The sequence below is a fragment of the Sciurus vulgaris genome (genome assembly GCF_902686455.1).
Source record: "Sciurus vulgaris genome assembly, chromosome: 4".
Taxonomy (NCBI): Eukaryota; Metazoa; Chordata; class Mammalia; order Rodentia; family Sciuridae; genus Sciurus; species Sciurus vulgaris.
Genome location: NC_136464.1, coordinates 150,235,338 through 150,257,751, shown reverse-complemented (window position 1 = coordinate 150,257,751; position 22,414 = coordinate 150,235,338). Strand labels below are relative to the sequence as shown.

Below are 22,414 nucleotides of genomic sequence, written 5' to 3'. Positions count from 1 at the left end.
ACTTTGAGAGATAAAGCACATATTTCATACCTGGAGATATAGCTATGAAACCCATAGTCGAAAAACATGTACAGGATGTCAAATGCCAGAGTAATCCCAATAATGAAAGCATCTAAGACATTAAACACATCAGAAAAATAATGTTGTCTCCTACAATATAAAATAAAAATATGTTTATTCTCCCCAAGAAGGGATAGGAATATTTTAAGAGCACAAGTTATTTGACTCATCTTCAGTATGCATTCTACTTCAGTGGTTTATTTAAAATGCATTGTCTAGACTAGAACAAGGGAAAATATAACATTAATGGAGAGTTTCCAAGCAGTAAATTTACACACACACACATACACACATATATATGAGAAAAAGTAACAATATGGCAACTTAAGCTTAATAAATAAGAGATATAAACAAACCACTGAACAAGAGGCAAGCTTGGCAAGCTTAGTTTTCTCCTAGGTAGATGAGAAAGGAAAAATGGGATGCTGGGCAGTTAGACAGTGGAAACTGAATATCTCACAGTCTTAAAGCATTTGGGACAGCAAACAGTATACGAGAGGAGCTTGTGAAAAGGAGAAAGGTCCATTATTTTGAATTCATGGTCTGGCTGTGTACCCACACTAGAATCCCAAAGGGCTTATGTGGCCTCTGGTTAACTTCCAACCACCACATCTTCTTCCTCAACACTGGCTCCTTCAAACCTGAGCACTGGTCCTCTAGGGAAAGCTTCTGATTTTGAGGTAGCCTCTTTCAGGTTTTGAGTAACCTGACAGTGGGCAAGTGTCTTTAGATCAAAGGTATGAGGATAAAAAATCATCAGGAAAGGAGCAAACTGCCTTTGGAGTTGCTCTGGAAAAAGTGATTCTGGGGAACTTTCATCATGACTTTCACAACAGTATTGGCTCACCCATTACCTTCTCAGAAAAACAGCAAGCAGAAAAACAACAAGTAGAGAAACAGCAAGCAGAAAAACAACAACAACAACAACAACTGCTGTCTTAGTATAACCAAGTCTTGCCGATGGGATGAGCATACCTCAGATCTCCTCCATACCTTCACAAAAGTTTTCATTTTAATACATGCAGGGATTATTCGTGATCTATTATTTTGTATTTAAAATATTATAAACTCATTTGGAATTCAACTCTTAATGAAAGTATTAATATTTGTACTTTACACACATGTTCCTCTTCTAAATGTACATGTAGATACATCAGGTGCCTGGTCCCTTTTATCTATTGAAGGAACCATCTAGAATATATTGCTGGAGACTGTAGTGCCAATTGCAATAACATTATTAAAGCCCCATCTATGATAAACCAGGTTTGGATTGTTGTTTCTTTGGGAACCATGCCTTCAAGGAGAATTATTTTGATAAAGAGAAGTACATTTAGTTGGATTAACCTACTAATTATTTTGGGATACTTCTTATAACAGTACAAAATAGTTTTACATTAAAAAAATCAAACTTACCCTACTACATATATTTGAAGAAGAATATCCATGACGAAAAATAAAGCAATAGCTAAAGAACTTATACGATATTCCAAAGGAATACGCATGTGTCTCTCAGCAAAAATTAGGTCACTAACAACAAGATACACGTCCACAAAGATCAGCAAAATTCCAAATATTCTAAAATAAATAAAGATAATAAACATAATGGGGATTTGCCTCCATAGTTAGATAATACTAAACTCAATGATTAGACACCAAAATATCAATATGTAGGATTAAACTGTCCATTGACAGAAAGAATTGTGTTGCCTTAGAATCTTAAAAAAAAAAAATCACTTGGTTTTCACCTAATAGGAATAGTTGTTTGTGATAAAATTCCCACCAAATCATTATAAGGTATGTTAAACATGTTTTCCTATTATAGATACATCAGACTAACCTAAGATAGAACGGAAAACTATGTGTGTAAACTCTTTTTAAATTTTGAAAATCTCATAAGGAGTTTCTACCAATTTCTCATCATAAATAAAACCTCATTAATCTGAAAAATTTTAAAGAATTTAGTAATAAAACCCAAGTGAAGGCATGACTAATGTAAATCCTTAAAAAAACCCCACTTCCCCACCTTTTTATTAGTACATTATAATTATAAATAGCAGTGGGATTCATTTTCACATATTCACACATACATGTGATATTATAAAATAATTTGGTCAATACTATTCCCCAGTGTTTCCCCTTTCCCACTCCTCTTCCTCACTATGTCCTTTCCTCTATTGGTCTCCCCTCCATTTTCATGACACCCCACCCCTACTCCCACCTCTGCCACCCTTTCTTTTCCTTTTTCTTCTCTAGCTTGCACATAAGAGAGAAAACATGTAAACCCAAACCTGAGTTTGGCTTATTTTGCTTAAGTAAATGTTCTCAAATTCCATCCATTTTCCTGCAAATTACATAATTTCATTCTTCTTTATGACTGAATAAAACTCCACTGTGTATATGCAATACATTTGCTTTATCCATTCATCTGTTAATGAACACCTAATCTGGCTAGTGTGCATTGTACTGCTGTAACCATGGAAATGCATGTATTGCTACAGTATGATGACTTAATTAAAAAGACCATTTTGACCAGTAAGATTTTTTTTATCAGAAAATGCATTATTATATATTCATCGGCACTCCTAAAACAGTGATAGGCACATGAGAAGGAATTCAAATCCATACATATTTCCACAATTGAATTCTTAAGTGCCTTTCTCATATATTTTAAAAACATTCCCCATAATTTGATTATATTATTTGCATGATCTATGAGGATCAATTAATTAGACTTCAGAGTGTTTTTTTATAGCTGCAACTCAAATAAAAATATTATTAATTTAAAAGGAAGCAATCACATTGGTATATATTGAATCATAGTATTAAATCTTCCTCTCAGAAGAAACCTAAGTAAAATGTTTTCAGAATTAAGAAGCAATTCTGGATGCATAAGGTCTTTAATAAAACACTTTACCTATAATTACAGAATTTTAAAATGCATGCTTCATTATTTTTACTTTTATAAGTAGGAAAAAAATGAATCTGCCACTATTTAGACTTAGGCAAATGTCATTTTTTTGGGAAAAAAATGTTTAGAGCTTCATTTATACATAGCAGTTGGGTTCATCACTATATGCTCATTCATGTATAGAAATCAATTTCAGTTCATGAGTCCCCCTTTTCCTTGAAAATATTAATGTTCAACTTAAACTAAAATTCCAAGAGAATTAGATTATATTCAGTGTGGTTACACAGGCTATTTAGCAACATTTTGAGAGTAGAAATGCATTTTTTTTTTTTTTTTTTTTTGGTACTAGGTATTTAACCCAGGGGCAATTTACCACTAAGTTACATTCCCAGTTTTTTAAATTTTTTATTTTGAGACAGGTTCTCACTAAATTGTTTAGGGCCTTGCTAAATTGCTGAGGCTGGCCTTGGACTTCTATTCTCTAGCCACAGCCTCCTGAGCCGCTGGGATTACAGGCATGTGTACCTGGCAGATAGGCTTTTTATTTTGTTCTGTTTTGCTTCCTATTAAAAATGTTGATATTAGATGTCATAATTATTTCCTTTTCTAAAGTCTCACATACCTGAATGCAAAGGATGATACAATAAAATCCACAATTTGCTTAATCTTGTCTCTACAAAAATTAATAAAAACAAATTAATAAAATTTTCTGTAACATATATTATGAATTAATCAAAAACCAAGGTCTTTATAAGAAAAATAAAAATTTAACAAAAAATTCAGAAGTTGTATAAAAGATTGCTTTTTACGACTAACTAAAATTTTTACATTTCTGCTTCATGAGATTTTTACTTTTCTATCTAGAATATAGGTGAATAAAATGCTAAACTTCGGATATTTGGTAGCATTTCCCTTGCACATAAAGTTCCAACTCCAACTTTATGGTACATTTATGGTAATATTAAACTTGGGATCATCAACTAAAGAAATCTCGCATGAAGATGGAAGAGAATGGTAGATGAGAACTGTATTCCTGCCCCAGCCCTTTGGTTAACAAACTGTAGGATCCTGGGCAAGTCATCAAACCTTATCCAGACCTCAGTTTCCATAGCAATGCAACAAGGGATTTCAGGGATGGACATAGAGAATAGAAGATTCTCTTATCCTCTAATATTCACTTCTTGAAAGTAGACAGTCAGTGAACAGATACACATTAATGAGTTTTATTTGGGGTTGCAAATGCACTTTGGAGGTAAGGAATCTTGGTAAGATGTATTTCAAAGAAAATATACCCTAAAGATGGGGCTCTTTCCATTAATCAAAGGAACCATCAAAGGCCTGTTTTATGGTGCCTCCTCTAATGCCACATTTCATCCTACTACTAGAGACAAGGGGGCCATCAGGGAACAGTTTCTTGCCCTACTAAAGCTTTCAACATAGGACACAAATTCCACCCCAAGTAGAAGAAGTCCTAAGACAGTACTCATAGCCTGTGCCCAAGATAGGAAAATGGAGAGAATAGATTCTGAGTAGAACTGAGGCATGATCAAAATCATCCATGGATGAATGCTGTTGGGTTAACTTGAGATATAGGGACAATTATAATAATCTTCCACTGTTCAACTGTATCTATCACGTCTACCCAGGATTGGAGAGCTAAGGATAAAGTGGATGGGGAACCATGTGGCCAAAAGAGGCAAATTATCCCCCAAGACTGCCATTCTCTTACTACAAGCCCTTTTGATCTCACGCAATCTATTGCATCTCTTGGTAGCAAGGAAATGCTATAATAAATCTGAACTTGCCTGACACAGTTGATCATATGGAACCATGCCTCACAGAATCACGAAGACATAAGGGAATGACTTGGGGTCACTTTAGTCCCTCCGATCTTTTTCAGTATCCTCCAAAAACTATTCTAAATAAATATACAAATTAACTTTGTAGTTGTTGTTAAAAACATTGTGTTATGTAAATGTAGCTTCAAACAGTGAGTGCAGTTTGCAGGGTAAGGACTGTGATTCAATAAACCTGTATCTGGGAAAAGTACTGCTCATGTCTGAGGGGAATGGACAAATCCTTCAACATGCAGCAACTCAAAGCCTGGCAGTCATGCACCTTTCCTAAAAATAATTATTCAAAGCAATGCTCAAGTCAATAGCAATGAAGCAAAATGAAGATGTAGGAATAAGAAAGATGTCTTACAAAGGTGGTAATCAAAATCAAAGAAACTCAAAACTATATATAAATAATAACAATGTAGCAAGGAAATATAGCAGGTAGAAATGCAAATAAATTATTCTAAAAGCAAAAAGAACAAAATTCTTATTAAAAGAAATAGAAACAGATCAACAATAGTATGGATGTGCAGGTTTTCTCATCAATTTAGGGATTAAGGCTTGGAAGAAGAAACAAGGTATGATGATAAAAGAAAGATGACAAAAAATAAAACCAAACATGCCAGTAGTCACAAGTACACATTATTCTCATGTTAAATATTGACAGTACTTTCAGATAAGTTTAAAAACTATGTGAAAAAAACTAAATGTACTTTATTCTATACATGAGAAAAAACTAAATGATAGTTTGAAAATAAAAAGACTGACAAAGATATGACATGCTAAATCTTAAAACACTAAAAGTCACAACATTAATATCAAAGAAATTCAAAGCAAAAATATTAATATGAGACATTTTATATCAATAGAACACAGAACCTACAAAACACAAATAAGAACACATTTGACAAGTACTGTATTGGGGCTGGTTCTGTCTCTCTCTATTGGATGTTATTTCTTGAGGATAATGCTGGAGGAAAGGAGGAAGTCATGATTCAAAGCCCTAACAACACAGATTCTATGGTCTTCCTGCTTTCATTTGAAGGGTTCTGGCTTTTTATCCCAATCTATGCACAACACAGAAGGCCAAGATTACTAGATTATAGTGTAATTCACATTGAATACAGTAGAATCAGGCTTTAACCTGGGAGAAAAATATATACCTTAAGATGAAATGTCTGGGCAGATGTTTTATTTTAATGTATAAAATAAATAAAAAACATAGTCATTTTGGTGGATATATTTCAAGTACAGAACAACTTTCATACTTTTCTAAGTGTGAAAATAATGGCATAAATCACAAAGAAAAGTATGGATATATTCAATTGCATAAAGATTATAATTTCTGTAATGTGAAAACTGAAGAAGTTAAAAACATGTCATCTCAAAATATTCTGAATTGATATGTTGATTAGTTCAAGTTGAAATTACTCAAAGAATTGTAACTTCATGAAAGGTCATTTGACCTTTTGGTATACACAAAAAGCCATAAAGATTCTTTTAGGAGGAATGTTGTTATGGTTTGTATCTGGAATGTCCTCCCAAAGTTCATGTGTTAAAGGCTTGATCCCTAGTGTGCAAAGTTCAGAGGAAGGATTTTGGAAAAGTAATTGGATCACAAGGGCTCTGACATCATCAAAGGATTAATCCATTGATAGTTAAATGGACTACTGTGAGGTGGTGGAAACTACATGGAGGCATAACTGGAGGAAGTATCTTGTCCCTGTCCCTTCTCCTCCCATCCCACCTTCTGTCTCTGCTTCTCACCTACCATGAGCCAAACAGCTTTCCTCTGCCACTCCTTGCCCCCATAATAGTCTTTCTTACCTCAGGCCCAAAGCAATGGATCCAGACTACCATGAACTGAAACCTCTGAAACAGTGAGCCAAAATAACTCTTTAAGTTGTTTATGTCAAGTATTGTGGTCACAGTTTGAAAAAGTGACCAACGTATATGTTCTTCCCATATCAAGGCTGGATAATAGCCTTGATCATTAGACTGGTAATAAGGACTGCAATGAAACAAATAATTTCTGAAGTAACCTTAATCTTCCACTAGCCTCTATATCCCCCCTCCCATATGTCTCTTAGTTATATCCCTAGAATTGACTGCCTTAGCTTAGTAATCCCTTTGTCCTATGATTCCTTCAAAAATGCATTGTCTTTTGTAGAAAACATAAAAGCATTGCCTTTGGTCACTTCTTTATACTTGACTCTCTTGTGAAGATCCCCATGTACACGTGAATTTAATAAAACTTTTATAGCTTTCCCTAGTTAATCAGTTTTTTTTTTATCAGTTGGGTTCCTAGATCTAGCCAAACAACTAAGGGAGAAGAACGGATCTCTTCCCTCTCCCCTACAAAAGCAATTTTTTAAAAATTTGGCAATATTTAAAAATAAGAAGTGGGAAAATGGCAGATAAATGAGAACAACAGATTAATTATGTCTGTCTCATCACATCCATTGCTCTTCATATGTTGTGCTTCATTTCTACAGTTTTCAACATTCTAGCTCCAAGACAGTGGGGAGCTAAGGATTTTCTTAGAGACTGTAGCTCTGTGTTATTTCTTACCTCTTCTTCATGGACCCACATTTAAAAAAATGTTTTTAAATTTTTTTTTTATTTGTTCTTTCTAGTGATACATGACAGTAGAATATATACAAAAGCAATTTAACTTGGGGATGATTATCAGTCCTACATAAGATAAAAAAGGATTGATATACCAAATAAAGAACTTTTCAATTCAATGATAGACACAAACACCCTGATTTTAAATGAGCAAATGAACTTTGAAAATGATGAATTTCTATTTTCCTATCATGAGCTTGTTATTTTACTTTTTTATTTTTATTTTTTATCAGAAAATCTATAAAACTTTAGATTTTCAAGCTGGGTGCGGTGGCACATGCCTGTAATTCCAGCAGCTTGGGAGGCTGAGGCAGGAGGATCGTGAGTTCAAAGCCAGCCTCAGCAAAAGCAAGGCACTAAGCAACTCAGTGAGACCCTGTCTGGAAATAAAATACAAAAAGGGCTGGGGATGTTGCTCAGTGGTGAGTGCCCCTGAGTTCCATCCCCAGTACCAAAAACAAAACGAAACAAAACAAATAAACAAAAACCTCCATAGAGTTTTCATGTATATTATTTTACTTTCATCATCAATTTCATATAATACATAGTAGGTAGATATCATAGATAGCATTACTACTAGTTTATATTTGAATAAAGTTTAAAGAGGTTTAGTGACTTGCTGAATGTCAAGTGAATACGAGATGCCAAACTTTGATTCCAGCTTTTTCCAAATCCAAGAACAAAACCCTAGTATGAAACACCAGTGTGTTTCACAGGGACTACTGAAAATGCCTCCTATATCTATGCAATGAGCTTTTGTAGTTTAAGAAAATAATGTTTTATGTTGTGGCAAGAAGGAAATGCTTACTTTGCTCAATCCATCCAATCTTTGCCATAGCCCTGAACAGCCCATTATAGAAATACAGAAAATGAATAGGTAATATGCAGACATATAATTTAATAAAGGGCAATATGAACTCATCATTGATTGTGATGAAAAATGTTACAGGAAATGGAAATTCAAAGTAATTGAATTATTTGCATTCATTAGTTGGCCCTTTGTTTTCCATATAATCTTTGTCTAGACACCAACAAATTACAGCAGTGACTAGTTAATTTTTAGTTTCTTCTTTGGCAGTAAATATTCTCTTTACAACATTATCACAAGCTGTTAAATGTTTAAATAATAAGCCAAGAGAGAAGCAGAAGAAAACTCTCCTGAACATTTCTTCAGTTCAGACACAAGTGATTTTAAGAATGAATTGTTTTGTTACAATGAGTACATATAAAAATGCAATCAAATCATGCAACAGAAAGTACTCCAGGTGACATTACTCAGAAACATAAAATTAATAAAATCCCAATGAGCATGAAGGGGACTTTACTCAGCAAAACAGATTCCATTTCAATCAGTCCCATTTATTCTTAGACAAAATCTACAAAACTGGAAATCAGAAGATACCCAGGAAAAATGAGAAAGAACCACTATGAAGGAATAAATAACATCCCTCAATTCTCTGTCAAGAAACTCTGAAATAAAATTACTGTCTGTAAAGGATATTTCAAACTACAAAAAATGGTTATTTGTGAGTAGATGGAAATATTTTCTTCAAACATGGTACCTGTCTGTAAATTCAATTGCAGTTTATATTGTGTACCCTCCCTCCCATACATTTTAATATCTTTTCATAGTTTTCCTTTTTGTATCAGTACAAACATTGTTTTCCCAAAGGTAAGAGATATACCAATGACTCCCTCCCTTCCACCAAACTTCAAACTGACTTACTGATATGATTTGTCAAAGTCACTAAATTCATCGTCGTCGTCGTCATCGTCAAACATGGGGAGTTGTTCTAACAAACTTCAACCACCAACAAATGCAAAAATACATCATTAAAGATTTGCCACATGGAACAGTGAAAAAATTATTTGAACAAGAATTCCCTGAATTTAAAGGACATAACTTTTTTTAAAAAACTTATATAATCATAGCTCAGAATACTCTTATTTTCTCATGGATATTTACAAGACTGAATTTTGCACATTTTTCTCTTCTCTCTTGGTCTCTGTGTCACTCTGTCTCTGCCTTTCTTAATATACACACATTCATATATATGTTCTCTATATGTCATATATATCACCTATATATCATTTTATATTGTATAAGTATGTATATACATATGCATATATCAGTAGTCTTCAATGACACCATCATTGAAAGTTGATATATATCAAAAACCTATCAAAGTAGTCAAAGATTACCAGTATTATTTTATTCAAGTAAGTGTTAAGAATTAAAAACATGTAAAAGACAAGTGACTTCAGAGACTTTCTTTTTTTTTTTTTTTGGTTGAAATACATGTAACTTTTCTACAATTTATTATCTGTTTGAATTCTAAAAACTTACATGTCAACTTAGTATTTGGAAACTGGTATCATTTTTACATAAAATTAAGCCTCATGTGATGGAGAAATGATCTTGGTCCTCACAAAACAACCTAGTGAATCAAAGTTTAAAGTGCAGTTTTTTACACCTCACCACCAACAAGGTGTACCAGCATTTTAGGGTAAATTTATTTCACAATTCACCTTGAGATTTTGTAGGTACTCATAAGTCTTTTCCTTTCTAATTTTCTGATTCTGAAGTCCCTCCACCATTCTGTATTTCACAAATCATGGATGTCCTTTTTTCACCATTGTATAACAGGTTTCAAGTCACTGCAGGACTCAGACAAGGAACCCATTCTGTGGGACAGTGGGTTTGGGTTTGGAGCACCAGTCTCACATGGTGGCAGAGCTCTGGAGGGTGAGGAACAGATAAAGGATCTAGTAACTGTTCTTTTTTGCTGACGGCTCCACTTCTCCCTGCCTGCTGCTACCTCCTTCTGGCTGTAAATGGGATGATCACCTCTCTCGACCACTCTAGAAGAGTATCATATAGAAATTCTCATACTTTCCTAAGGCTTTTGACAGCTACTGACTAAGGATGACTAACAGATTAGGAGGAAGAAGCATTTTTCTTACAACTTTTTCCTCTTATATACAACCAAGGCAGCAAAGTACCTACAGACACTACAGCAAGAAGACTTTAGAAAGACATTCTTTATTATCACTGATGCTCCTGAAAATGAACTTTCCAAATGTCAATCTCTTTCTGTGTGTATGTTTTCCTGTGTGTGTTTATTTAGAGCTTACCTTTCACTGGTGACTGTTTCCTGAGTTTTCGTTGTGGATTGAGATGATACATTACTAAAGGTTAAAAAAAAAAGTATAGAGAGACACCACATGATCTTCTGGACTTGATTTTTGGTTCAGATTAACTACAATTACTCTTTAATTTACAAAAATATGATGACTTTTTTTTTCAGTAGTGGGGATAGAACCCAGGGTTTCAAGCCTGCTAGGCAAGTACTCTACCACTGTGTTTATCTCCAGCCCAAATGCCCAAACATGTTGAAATTAAAAATTCAATTTAAGTATTTCTAAGCTGGCTTTTGAAGCAGAAACAAGATTTTTTCTTATATTTTCTAAAGGTATTGTCTCAATACAAGTTATAAAGACCATAAATTATAGATAATGGTAGATAATCTAGTACAATTGAAGTGGTACTCTTGAGCATTTCTGAGAAGGGATAAGAAGATATAATAAATTAAAGCAAAAAACAAACATTTTTTCATAATTTCAGATAGACTGATCAGGTGTTTTGAATGTTCTCTTCAAATTATTCTGAAAACTCTGAGATGAATGTTATGATCTTCATTTTGTAGACAAAAAAAACCCCTAGAGGTATAGAGAAACTACATATTTTGTCAATACAACACAATTTTAAATGACAGATTGAGGTTTCAAGGATAAATCTGTCTTACTCTGAAGTCTGAACACTTTAAGTATATAATTATGCCAACTCTATACAGGTCAGATTACTTCTAGGTAATGATTCTTTTTAAGCAGGAAATGGTTTAAGACAGGAATTTCTTTTTTTAATTAATCATTAAGGAAAGAAAATAAACTGATTCATTGTTTTCAGTTGGATAATCAAACACAATAGAGTAAACAAATTATTGAAAAAAACCCGCAACATAGCATGAGTCACACATAGAAACATGGTTTCAAACGTAAACATGATAGGCAATGCCCAGTTTGATCATAAGAACATTCTATTCTTTAAACACAAAGATAAAACACTCTCCTGAATTGTATTGTATAGAGAAATTACATGTTTTTCAATTGATCTATTCCATTGGTTATTGTCTTATATGTTCTTTTCAACTAATGACATATATTTTCATGATGATCAATGACGTGGGCTAAGGCATATACTTGTAAATAAAGTGGACTATAATGTATAGAAAATGCAATTTAAAAGTAAAAATAAATCAAAAAGGTTAATGTTATAAAATTCAAAAACAGCTCTTTGTTACTGAACCTAACCCCAGTGTGTAAGAGCGTTTTATAGTTGAATTTATTTCAAGATTTTTTCTCTCTCTCATTTTATTAACACATGCTAATTGTAGGGATTTGTTGTGATCTTTCCATACATGCATACAGTGTGCACTGATAACGTCAACTGCCCTTTTTCTACCCTTGCCCCCCCTCACAGCACTCTTCCCAATACCTAGTAATCAATATTCTACTTTAAGGTTGGCCATTTTTAGTTTCCACATACAAAAGGGAATATGTGACACTTGCCTCTTTGTCTACTTTTTTTCTTAACGTGATGTCATCCAGTTCCATCCATTTTGGAACTTCAAATGACAGAACTTCATTTATCTATATAGCTTAATAATACTCCATTGTGTTATCATACTTTCTTTATCTATTCATCTGTTGGGGCCCATATGCTGATTCCACATCTTAGATATTGTGAATAGTTTAGAATAAGCATGGGCATGTGTATCCTGTTCTGTAGGTTGTCTCCTAATTGTTTCCTTTGTTGTGCAGAAGCTTTTTATTTTAATATAATCTCATTTGTTAATTTTTTGCTATTAAGTTTTTTGATGTTGACTTCATTTCTTTGGATATAAGACCCAAGAGTGGTACAGCTGGAGCATATGGTAGTTCTGTTTTAGTTTTTAAACCTTCATACTGTTTTCCCATATTGACTATACTAATTTACATCAACTGTATAGGAGAATTCCCCTTTCTCAAATACTGGTGAAAGATATTGGCCAAATTATATTGTTATATTGTGTGCATGTGTGAATAATTAACATCCAATCATTATGTACAACTACAATAAACCAAAAAAAAAAAAAAAAGGAAAAAAAGGAGAATTCTCCTCTCTCCACTTCCTCACCAGCATTTATTAACTTTTTGTCTTTGTGAGAATAGACATTCTAACTGGAGTGAGATTATTTCATTATTGTTTTGATTTGCACTTCTCTGATGGCTAATGCTATTGAGCATTTTTCATGTATTTATTGGTCATCTGTAATTTTTCTTTGTAAAGATATCTATTCAGATCATTTGCCTATTTTTAAATTGTATTACTCGTTGTTAGGTTTATTGAATTCTTTATATATTCTGCATGTTAGGTTTTTGTCAGATAAACAGCTGGTAAATACTTTCTCATATTCTGTAGGTTCTCTCTTTACTCTGTTGATATTTTTCTTACTGTGAAGAAGCTTTTTAAGTTGATGTAATCCACTTTTTCTTTTGTCTCCTGTACTTTGGGAGTCTCATCCAGAAACTCATTGCCTGCACCAATATCTTGAGTGTTTTCTCTATGCTTTTCTCTAATAGGTTTAGAGTTTTGGGTTTTGATCCATGCTGAGTTGATTTTTGTACAGGATGACAGACAGGGGTCAAGCTTCCAGTCTTCTGCTGTGGTTACCCAGTTTTCCTAGCACCATTTGGTGTAGAGGTTGTCCTTTTCCAAAGTATGTTTTTAGGACCTTTGTTGAGAATCAGTTAGCTGTCAATGTGTAGGTTTATTTCTGAGTTCCGTTTGGTTCCATTGAGCTGTATGTCTGTTTTTATACTATATCATTTTGCTTATTTTTGCTCTGTAGTATATTTTGAAATCAAGTATTACAATACCTCCAGCTTTACTTTCTTTTCCCTCAAGTTTACTTTGTGAATTCAGTTTGTTTTTTGTTTATGTTTTGTACTAGGAATTGAACACAGGGGAACCTAACCACAGAGCCAGCCCTTTTTTATATTTTATTTAGAGATAGGGTCTCACTGAATTGCTTAGGGTCTTGCTAAGTTGCTGAGGCTGGCTTTGAACTTGTGATCCTCCTGCCTCAGCCTCCCAAGCTGCTGGGATTATAGGCATGTGCCACTGCATCTGGTTCAATTCAGGGTCTTTTGTACTCCCACGTGAATTTTAGGATTGTTTTTTCTAGCTTTGTGAAGAATTTAATCGATATTTTATGGGGATTGCATTTAACAAAACTAAATTTTAGTTTTCAGGTACGCCTCTTTCTTGGCTCATCTCATTTTATGACTCCTAAGTACATCCACCATCTTTAGATAGTCACAAATTGGTCTTTCTTGCCCCTCAAACAAACGATGTCAGGAAACTAGAAATCTGAGGCAGGGTCTTCACTGAAAGTGATGATGAGTATGCATTTGGGATACCAACCTCACATGGTGGCAGAGCTCTTGGCAGTGAAGGACATAGCAAGAGTTTATTAGCTTCCTTCTCTTCTGCTGAGGGCTCTTTGCTCCCTGCCTGCAGTTACCTTCTTACTTCCAAATGGATATCTTCTCACCCTTGGCCTACTTTAATGGTGTGTCATATACAGGTATGCTGGTACTTATAAGTGTGTTGGCTGCTAATAACTAATGATGAGACCAGGAAAAAGAAGTCTCCCTCTTTGACCCATTCCTCTTTTTTCTTTCATGAACCAAAACACCAAGACTATTCTACACAGCATCTTAGCATGACAAGATACTAGAGAAAGTATGAAAGGAACTCTGCATTCCCATTCACAGGATTGACAGTGAATATCCCAAATCACAATCTCTCTGTAGGTTGTGTGCATGTGCAGGCAAATATCTAAGGTGCGCGCACACACACACACACACACACACACACACCGATGAATTCATTTTTATCTTACTAGGTGTTGGTGAATCCACTTGAGGATGTTCTTTTCAGTTCAGATGCTGTAAAGCTGAAGGATTAAAAAAAAAAAGTACATGGTAAGATACTGTGTGACTTCCTATAATTACAGTTTTAGTTTAAATTTAGTTACAATCAAAATTCAATTTAAAAACCAGTTGACCAGGGCCATAGCTTAGTGGTAGAGTGTGTGCCTAGCATGAAAAAGGCCCCAGCACTGTAAAACAAAAAAACTTCACATGTAAATCACTTATCTGAAATCTATTAAGTCATATTTTCTAGAAATGATGCTTTATATTTTTAATAAATATTTTAGTATTATCAAAAAAGGTAATGATCCAAATTTAAGTAGAATTGTTTACTACTGAATCCAAACCAATGCACAAAAGCCTTTTAAGGTAAAATTTATTTAAAATTCAATGTCAGTGTACAGGAACCCATCCCTCCTATCCCATCTAATGTTCTTCCTAAGTTCTTCCTTCACCTCCTTACTTTCACACATCATAGTTGTCTTTACTGTTCCTCAGAAAGGGTATAACAGCTACAGGTTGAGTCAAAGCTCTTCAGTATGATATTGTTTTTGGTTTGGGGACACCTGCCTCAGCTGGTAGCAGAGGACTGAAGGGTAAAGGATATAGGTAAGGTTCATTATCTTATTCTTTTCTGCTAAAGTTTCCTCTGTTCCCTGTCTATGGCTACCTCCTTATTGCTTCAAATAGAATTCTCTCTTCTCTTCACCCAATATGATGAAGTTCATATAAATAAAATATGAAAAATTCCTGAGGTTTTTGTCTGGTGGTTACTCAGGGTGTCAAACTCACCAGGAGGAGGAAACAAGTATGTACTTTTTATCCAAATTGATCCAAAAGGATATAAGGTGCCTACATATGATAGAAACCATTTTGAAACAGTGTCAATGACACTGTATTACCATACTCCTATGAACTTCCAAATCTCAAGCTTTCTCTTTTGCTAGGTATATGTGTGTAAGAGTACATAATGTTGATGTATATATGTAGGTGTGTGCATATATAAATAATATATTTATATCCATCTATCTATAACTACTTATTGATATATAGTTATTTATTAATATATATCTCACGTTTCACTGGTAGCTCCATCACAGTCTGTTGCAAAATCAGCTGGGCAAACTCTATAGGATTTAAAATTACATATAATCAGATGCTATGTGACTTCCTAGATTTAACTTTCTAGTTCAATTTATCTATAATTACTTATCTTGTTGACCCTTTATTTGTAGGTAAATCAGCTCTTTAGAAACTTCTACATTCTTTTTTCCACAGAAATGACTCTTCATATGTCTGTAATAAATATCTTAGGTCTAGGAAAAAGTTTAACAACTCAAGATTTAAATTCAGTTCTTTATTATCGACCCTAACCATAATGTGAAAGCATTTGATGAATTAATTTCAAGTTCAGCTGTGGTTTTCTAGCTACAAATCCCTCTTAGTTCATCTATTGACTTCTTTTTTTTTTTTATTGTAAACAAATGGGATACATGTTGTTTCTCTGTTTGTACATGGCGTAAAGGCATACCATTTGTGTAATCATAAATTTACATACAGTAATGTTGTTTGATTCATTCTGTTATTTTTTCCCTTCCCCCCACCCCTCCCACCCCTCTTTACCCTCTACACAGTACTTTCTTCCTCCATACTTGCCCCCCTCCCTAACCCTAACTCTAACCCTAACATTAACCCTTCCCTCCCCCCCTTTATGTGTCATCCTCCACTTATTAGCGATATCATTCGTCCTTTGGCTTTTTGAGATTGGCTTATCTCACTTAGCATGATATTCTCCAATTTCATCCATTTGCCTGCAAATGCCATAATTTTGTCATTCTTTATGGCTGAGTAATATTCCATTGTGTATATATACCACAGTTTCTTTATCCACTCATCAATTGAAGGACATCTAGGTTGGTTCCATAGTCTGGCTATTGTGAATTGAGCAGCTATGAACATTGATGTGGCTGTATCTCTGTAGTATGCTGATTTTAAGTCCTTTGGGTATAGGCCAAGGAGTGGGATAGCTGGGTCAAATGGAGGGTCCATTCCAAGTTTTCTAAGGAATCTCCACACTGCTTTCCAGAGTGGCTGCACTAATTTGCAGCCCCACCAGCAATGTATGAGTGTACCTTTCTCCCCACATCCTCGCCAACACCTGTTGCTTGTATTTTTGATAATCGCCATTCTAATTGGGGTGAGATGGAATCTTAGGGTGGTTTTGATTTGCATTTCTCTTATTACTAGAGATGTTGAACATTTTTTCATATGTTTATTGATTGCTTGTACATCTTCTTCTGTGAAGTGTCTGTTCATTTCCTTAGCCCATTTGTCGATTGGATTATTTGTATTGTTGGTGTAGAGTTTTTTGAGTTCTTTATAGATTCTGGAGATTAGTGCTCTATCTGAAGTATGATTGGCAAAGATATTCTCCCACTCTGTAGGCTCTTTCTTCACATTACTGATAGTTCCCTTTGCTGAGAGAAAGCTTTTTAGTTTGAATCTATCCCAGTTATTGATTCTTGCTTTTATTTCTTGTGCTATGGGAGTCCTGTTGAGGAAGTCTGGTCCTAGCCCGACATGTTGAAGATCGGGACCTACTTTTTCTTCTATAATCTGCAGGGTCTCTGGTCTGATTCCAAGGTCCTTAATCCATTTTGAGTTGAGTTTTGTGCGGGGTGAGAGATATGGGTTTAGTTTCATTCTATTGCATATGGATTTCCAATTCTCCCAGCACCATTTGTTGAAGAGGCTATCTTTTCTCCATTGCATATTTTTGGTGCCTTTGTCTAGTATTAGAAAGTTGTATTTATTTGGGTTTGTGTCCGTGTCCTCTATTCTGTACCATTGATCTACCTGTCTATTTTGGTACCAGTACCATGCCGTCTTTGTTACTATTGCTTTGTAATAAAGTTGAAGTTCGGGTATTGCGATACCCCCTGCTTCATTTTTCCTGCGAAGGATTGCTTTAGCTATTCTGGGTTTCTTATTCTTCCAGATGAATTTCATGATTGCTTGCTTTATTTCTGTAAGGTACGTCATTGGGATTTTAATTGGGATTGCATTGAATCTGTATAGCACTTTTGGTAGTATGGCCATTTTGACAATATTAATTCGGCCTATCCAAGAACATGGGAGATCTTTCCATTTTCTAAGGTTTTCTTTAATATCTTTCTTTAGTGCTCTGTAGTTCTCATTGTAGAGGTCTTTCACCTCTTTTGTGAGATTGATTCCCAAGTACTTTATTTTTTTCGATGCTATGGTGAATGGGGTAGTTTTCATAATTTCTCTTTCTGAGGATTCATCACTTATGTATAAAAATGCATTGGATTTATGAGCATTGATCTTGTAACCTGCCACTTTACTGAATTCACTTATGAGTTCTAACAGTTTTCTGGTGGAATTTCCTGGTTCCTCTAAGTATATAATCATATCATCTGCAAATAGGGATAGTTTGAGTTCTTCTTTTCCTATTCGTATTCCTTTAATTTCCTTGGTCTGTCTAATTGCTCTGGCTAGAGTCTCAAGAACAATATTGAATAGGAGTGGTGAAAGAGGGCATCCCTGTCTTGTTCCAGTTTTTAGGGGGAATGCTTTCAGTTTTTCACCATTTAGAATGATATTAGCCATGGGCTTAGCATAGATGGCCTTTACAATGTTAAGGAATGTTCCCACTATCCCTATTTTTTCTAGTGTTTTGAGCATGAAGGGGTGTTGTATTTTATCAAATGCTTTTTCTGCATCTATTGAAATAATCATGTGATTCTTGACTTTAAGTCTATTGATATGGTGAATTACATTTATTGATTTCCGGATGTTGAACCAACCTTGCATCCCTGGGATAAAACCCACTTGATCGTGGTGCACTATCTTTTTAATATATTTTTGTATGCGATTTGCTAAAATTTTATTGAGAATTTTTGCATCAATGTTCATTAATGGTATCGGTCTGAAATTTTCTTTCCTCAATTTGTCTCTATCTGGCTTGGGTATCAGGGTAATATTGGTTTCATAGAATGAGTTTGGGAGGGTACCCTCCTCTTCTATTTCATGGAATACTTTGAGAAGTATTGGAATGAGCTCTTCTTTAAAGATTTTGTAGAACTCGGCTGAGAACCCATCTGGTCCTGGACTTTTCTTTGTTGGTATGCTTTTGATGACCTCTTCTACTTCATTACTTGAAATTGTTCTATTTAAATTGTGTATGTCCTCCTCATTCAATTTAGGCAATTCATATGTCTCTAGAAACCTGTTGATGTCTTCGAAATTTTCTATTTGGTTAGAATATAGATTTTCAAAATAGCTTCTAATTATGCTTTGTATTTCAATCGTGTCTGTTGTGATATTTCCTTGTTCATTCCGAATTTTAGTGATTTGGGTTTTCTCTCGTCTTCTCTTTGTTAGAGTGGCTAAGGGTTTATCAATTTTGTTTATTTTTTCAAAGAACCAACTATTTATTTTGTCAATTTTTTGTATAGTTTCTTTTGTTTCAATTTCGTTGATTTCAACTCTGAGTTTAACTATTTCCTGTCTTCTACTACTTTTGGTGTTGGTCTGTTCTTCTTTTTCTAGGGCTTTGAGCTGTAGTGTTAGGTCGTTTATTTGTTGATTTTTACTTCTTTTATTGAATCGCTCCATGAAATAAATTTTCCTCTAAGTACTGCTTTCATAGTGTCCCAAAGATTTTGATATGATGTTTCTTTGTTCTCATTTATCTCTAAGAATTTTTTAATTTCCTTCCTAATATCTTCTGTTATCCATTCATCATGTAATAGCATATTGTTTAATCTCCAGGTGTTGGAGTAGCTTCTATTTTTTAGTCTTTCATTTATTTCTAACTTCAATCCATCATGATCTGATAGAATACAAGGTAGTGTCTCTATCTTCTTGTATTTGCTAACATTAGCTTTGTGGCATAATATATGGTCTATTTTAGAGAAGGATCCATGTGCTGCTGAGAAGAAAGTGTATTTGCTCTTGGTTGGATGGTATATTCTATAAATATCCGTTAAGTCTAAATTATCGATTGTGTTATTGAGATCTATGGTTTCTTTGTTCAATTTTTGTTTGGAAGATCTGTCCAGTGGTGAGAGAGGCGTGTTAAAATCACCTAGTATTATTGTGTTATGGTCTATTTGGTTTCTGAAATTGAGAAGGATTTGTTTGACATACATGGATGAGCCACTGTTTGGGGCATAGATTTTATGATTGTTATGTCTTGCTGATTTATGGTTCCCTTAAGCAGTATGTAATGTCCTTCTTTATCCCTTCTGACTAGTTTTGACTTGAAGTCCACATTATCTGAAATGAGGATGGATAGTCCAGCTTTTTTGCTGAGTCCATGTGCATGGTATGTCTTCCCCCATCCTTTCACCTTTAGTCTATGGGTATCTCTTTCTACGAGGTGAGTCTCTTGCAGGCAACATATTGTTGGATCTTTCTTTTTGATCTAATCTGCCAGTCTATGTCTTTTGATTGATGAGTTTAGGCCATTAATATTCAGGGTTATTATTGAGATATGATTAGTATTCCCAGTCATTTGGTTCATTTTATTTATTTATTTATTTATTTATTTATTTCTTTATTTTGAGACTACTTGGTTCTTCCTTTATTTGACAATTCCTTTAGGATAGTTCCTCCCATTGCTGATTTGCTGCTTTGTTTTTCATCTCTTCCTCGTGGAATATTTTGCTGAGAATGTTCTGTAATGCTGGCTTTCTTTTTGTAAATTCTTTTAGCTTTTGTTTATCATGGAAGGATTTTATTTCATCATCAAATTTGAAGGTAAGTTTTGCTGGGTATAAGATTCTTGGTTGGCATCCATTTTCTTTCAGGGCTTGAAAAATGTTGTTCCAGGCCCTTCTAGCTTTTAGGGTCTGGATTGAAAAATCTGCTGATATCCGTATTGGTTTCCCCCTGAATGTAATTTGATTCCTCTCTCTTGCGGCCTTTAAAATTCTGTCTTTATTTTGTATGTTGGGCATTTTCATTATAATGTGCCTTGGTGTGGGTCTGTTGTAATTTTGTATATTTGGAGTCCTATAAGCCTCTTGTACTTGGTCTTCCATTTCATTCTTCAGATTTGGGAAATTTTCTGATAGTATTTCATTGAATAGATTGTTCATTCCTTTGGTCTGTTTCTCTAAGCCTTCCTCAATTCCAATAATTCTTAAATTTGGCCTCTTCATGATATCCCATAGTTCTTGGAGATTCTGTTCATGATTTCTTACCATCTTCTCTGTTTGTTCAACTTTGTTTTCAAGGTTAAATATTTTATCTTCAATGTCTGATGTTCTGTCTTCCAGGTGTTCTATTCTATTGGTTATGCTTTCTATGGAGTTCTTAATTTGGTTTATTGTTTCCTTCATTTCAAGGATTTCTGTTTGGTTTTTTTTCAATATCTCTAACTCTTTATTGAAATGATCTTTTGCTTCCTGTATTTGCTCTTTTAACTGTCGATTGGTGCGATCATTCAGTGCCTGCATTTGCTCTTGCATCTCGTCATTTGCTTCCCTGAGCATTTTAATTATGTACATTCTGAACTCCCTTTCTGTCATTTCTTCTGCCATGCTGTCGTTGGGTTTCATTGATGTAACATCTAGATTTGTTTGTAGCATTTTCTTTCCTTGTTTTCTCATATTGTTCAGGTATCAGTTGACCGCTGTGATATTGCAGATTTCCTCTATTGTCTTATAATATCCCTGAAGATTTCTATTATATCCCCTCTTAGTCTTCAGTAGCCTGAAGTCTTGGAGGAAGTTGATAATGCAGTGCTCCACAAGGGAGCTGACTCCCTAGGGGTGGTGGCCTTCCGGCGGGGTATATTCCCTGCTAGTGGGCAGAGGTACCTTCACTTGCTGATGAATGGTCATCCAAAAGGGAAGTAGGATGTGGGCTGATGCAAGACCAGTTTGGGCCTGTGTCTCTGATTTTACAGTCCTTTTGGGAGAACCTCACCCGACAGGGAGGAGTCACCCGGTGGGGAGGTCTCGCTGGTCGGTTTTCCTCCCAGAGGTTCCGTTCAATTCACAACTACCGCCTGGGCTGGGCAGCCTTCTTCTGCAATGTTCCCAGGGACCCGAACCTACCTCCTGGGCCTGGAAGCCTCACCCTTCACAAACGAATCTCCTTAGGCTGCCTCTCCTCAGAGAAGCTGCCTGCAGTCCTGGAGCCTTCGCTCCGCCCCTCAGTTTGTCTGTGGGGCTCTTCCACCAAGAAGCCGTCTAGGACCCTGCTCTGCACTTTTCGCCTGGCTATGCGGCCCCTCCTCTGAGCAGCCACCTGGAGCCCCTTACAATCGCTCCGAGTCCCAGTGACCCGCCACACGCCTTTTCCTCCGGCAGCCACCTGTTGTTCCGTGCGGTCGCTCTAAATCCAAGTGACCCACCACGCACCCCTTTCTCCACCAGGCAGTCACCCAGAGATCTGGTGCGTCACGAGTCCCAAGAACTCACTGTGCACCTTCTTGTCCCGACTGCCACCCGTAGTCCTGGTGCAGTCACTTCGAGCCCAAGCACCCCGCCACGCTCCTCCTCCTTCTCCAGACAACCCCCCTGTGTTCAGGAGTGGATTCTCTGGGACCAAACCACTCACCACGCTGTTCCACCGGATAGCCGCCCAGAGCCCTGGCGCAGCTGCTCCAATTCCAAGCGACGTGCCGAGCCCGTATTTCTCCTTCTCCTCTGGGCAGCCCCCTGTGTTCAGGGATGGTTGCTTTCAGTCCAAACAGCTCACCGAGCACCTTCTCCTTTGGGCAGCCTCCCAGAGCCCGGGTGGGTTGCGCCGAGTCCAAACGCTGTGGTGAACAGCCACCTCTCCAATGTTCCCAGTTGTCTGTGATCACTGCTCCGCGGGGGGAGGGGCGCCTCGCCTCTCTACTTTGCAAAGATCCCTGCTTTCGGGGCTACCGCCCTGTCCGGGACTCCTGCCCCGTCCGGGACGC

At 35.7% G+C, this 22,414-nt stretch overlaps 2 protein-coding genes across 2 annotated transcripts in view; both read right to left on the bottom strand.

The window, feature by feature from the left end:
• The window catches only part of LOC306658997 (phosphatidylinositol 3,4,5-trisphosphate 3-phosphatase TPTE2-like), a gene marked incomplete at its 5' end in the record, with an annotated part of 46,455 nt that extends 44,893 nt beyond the window's left edge, over positions 1–1,562 (bottom strand). The window contains one exon of the mRNA XM_079136253.1: positions 1,479–1,562. Coding sequence (XP_078992379.1) covers positions 1,479–1,562 — 84 coding nt within the window. The remainder of the gene's footprint in view (positions 1–1,478) is intronic.
• VPS36 (vacuolar protein sorting 36 homolog) overlaps positions 1–22,414 on the bottom strand; it is a 320,991-nt gene that overhangs the window by 121,851 nt on the left and 176,726 nt on the right. The gene's annotated exons all lie outside the window — the stretch shown is intronic.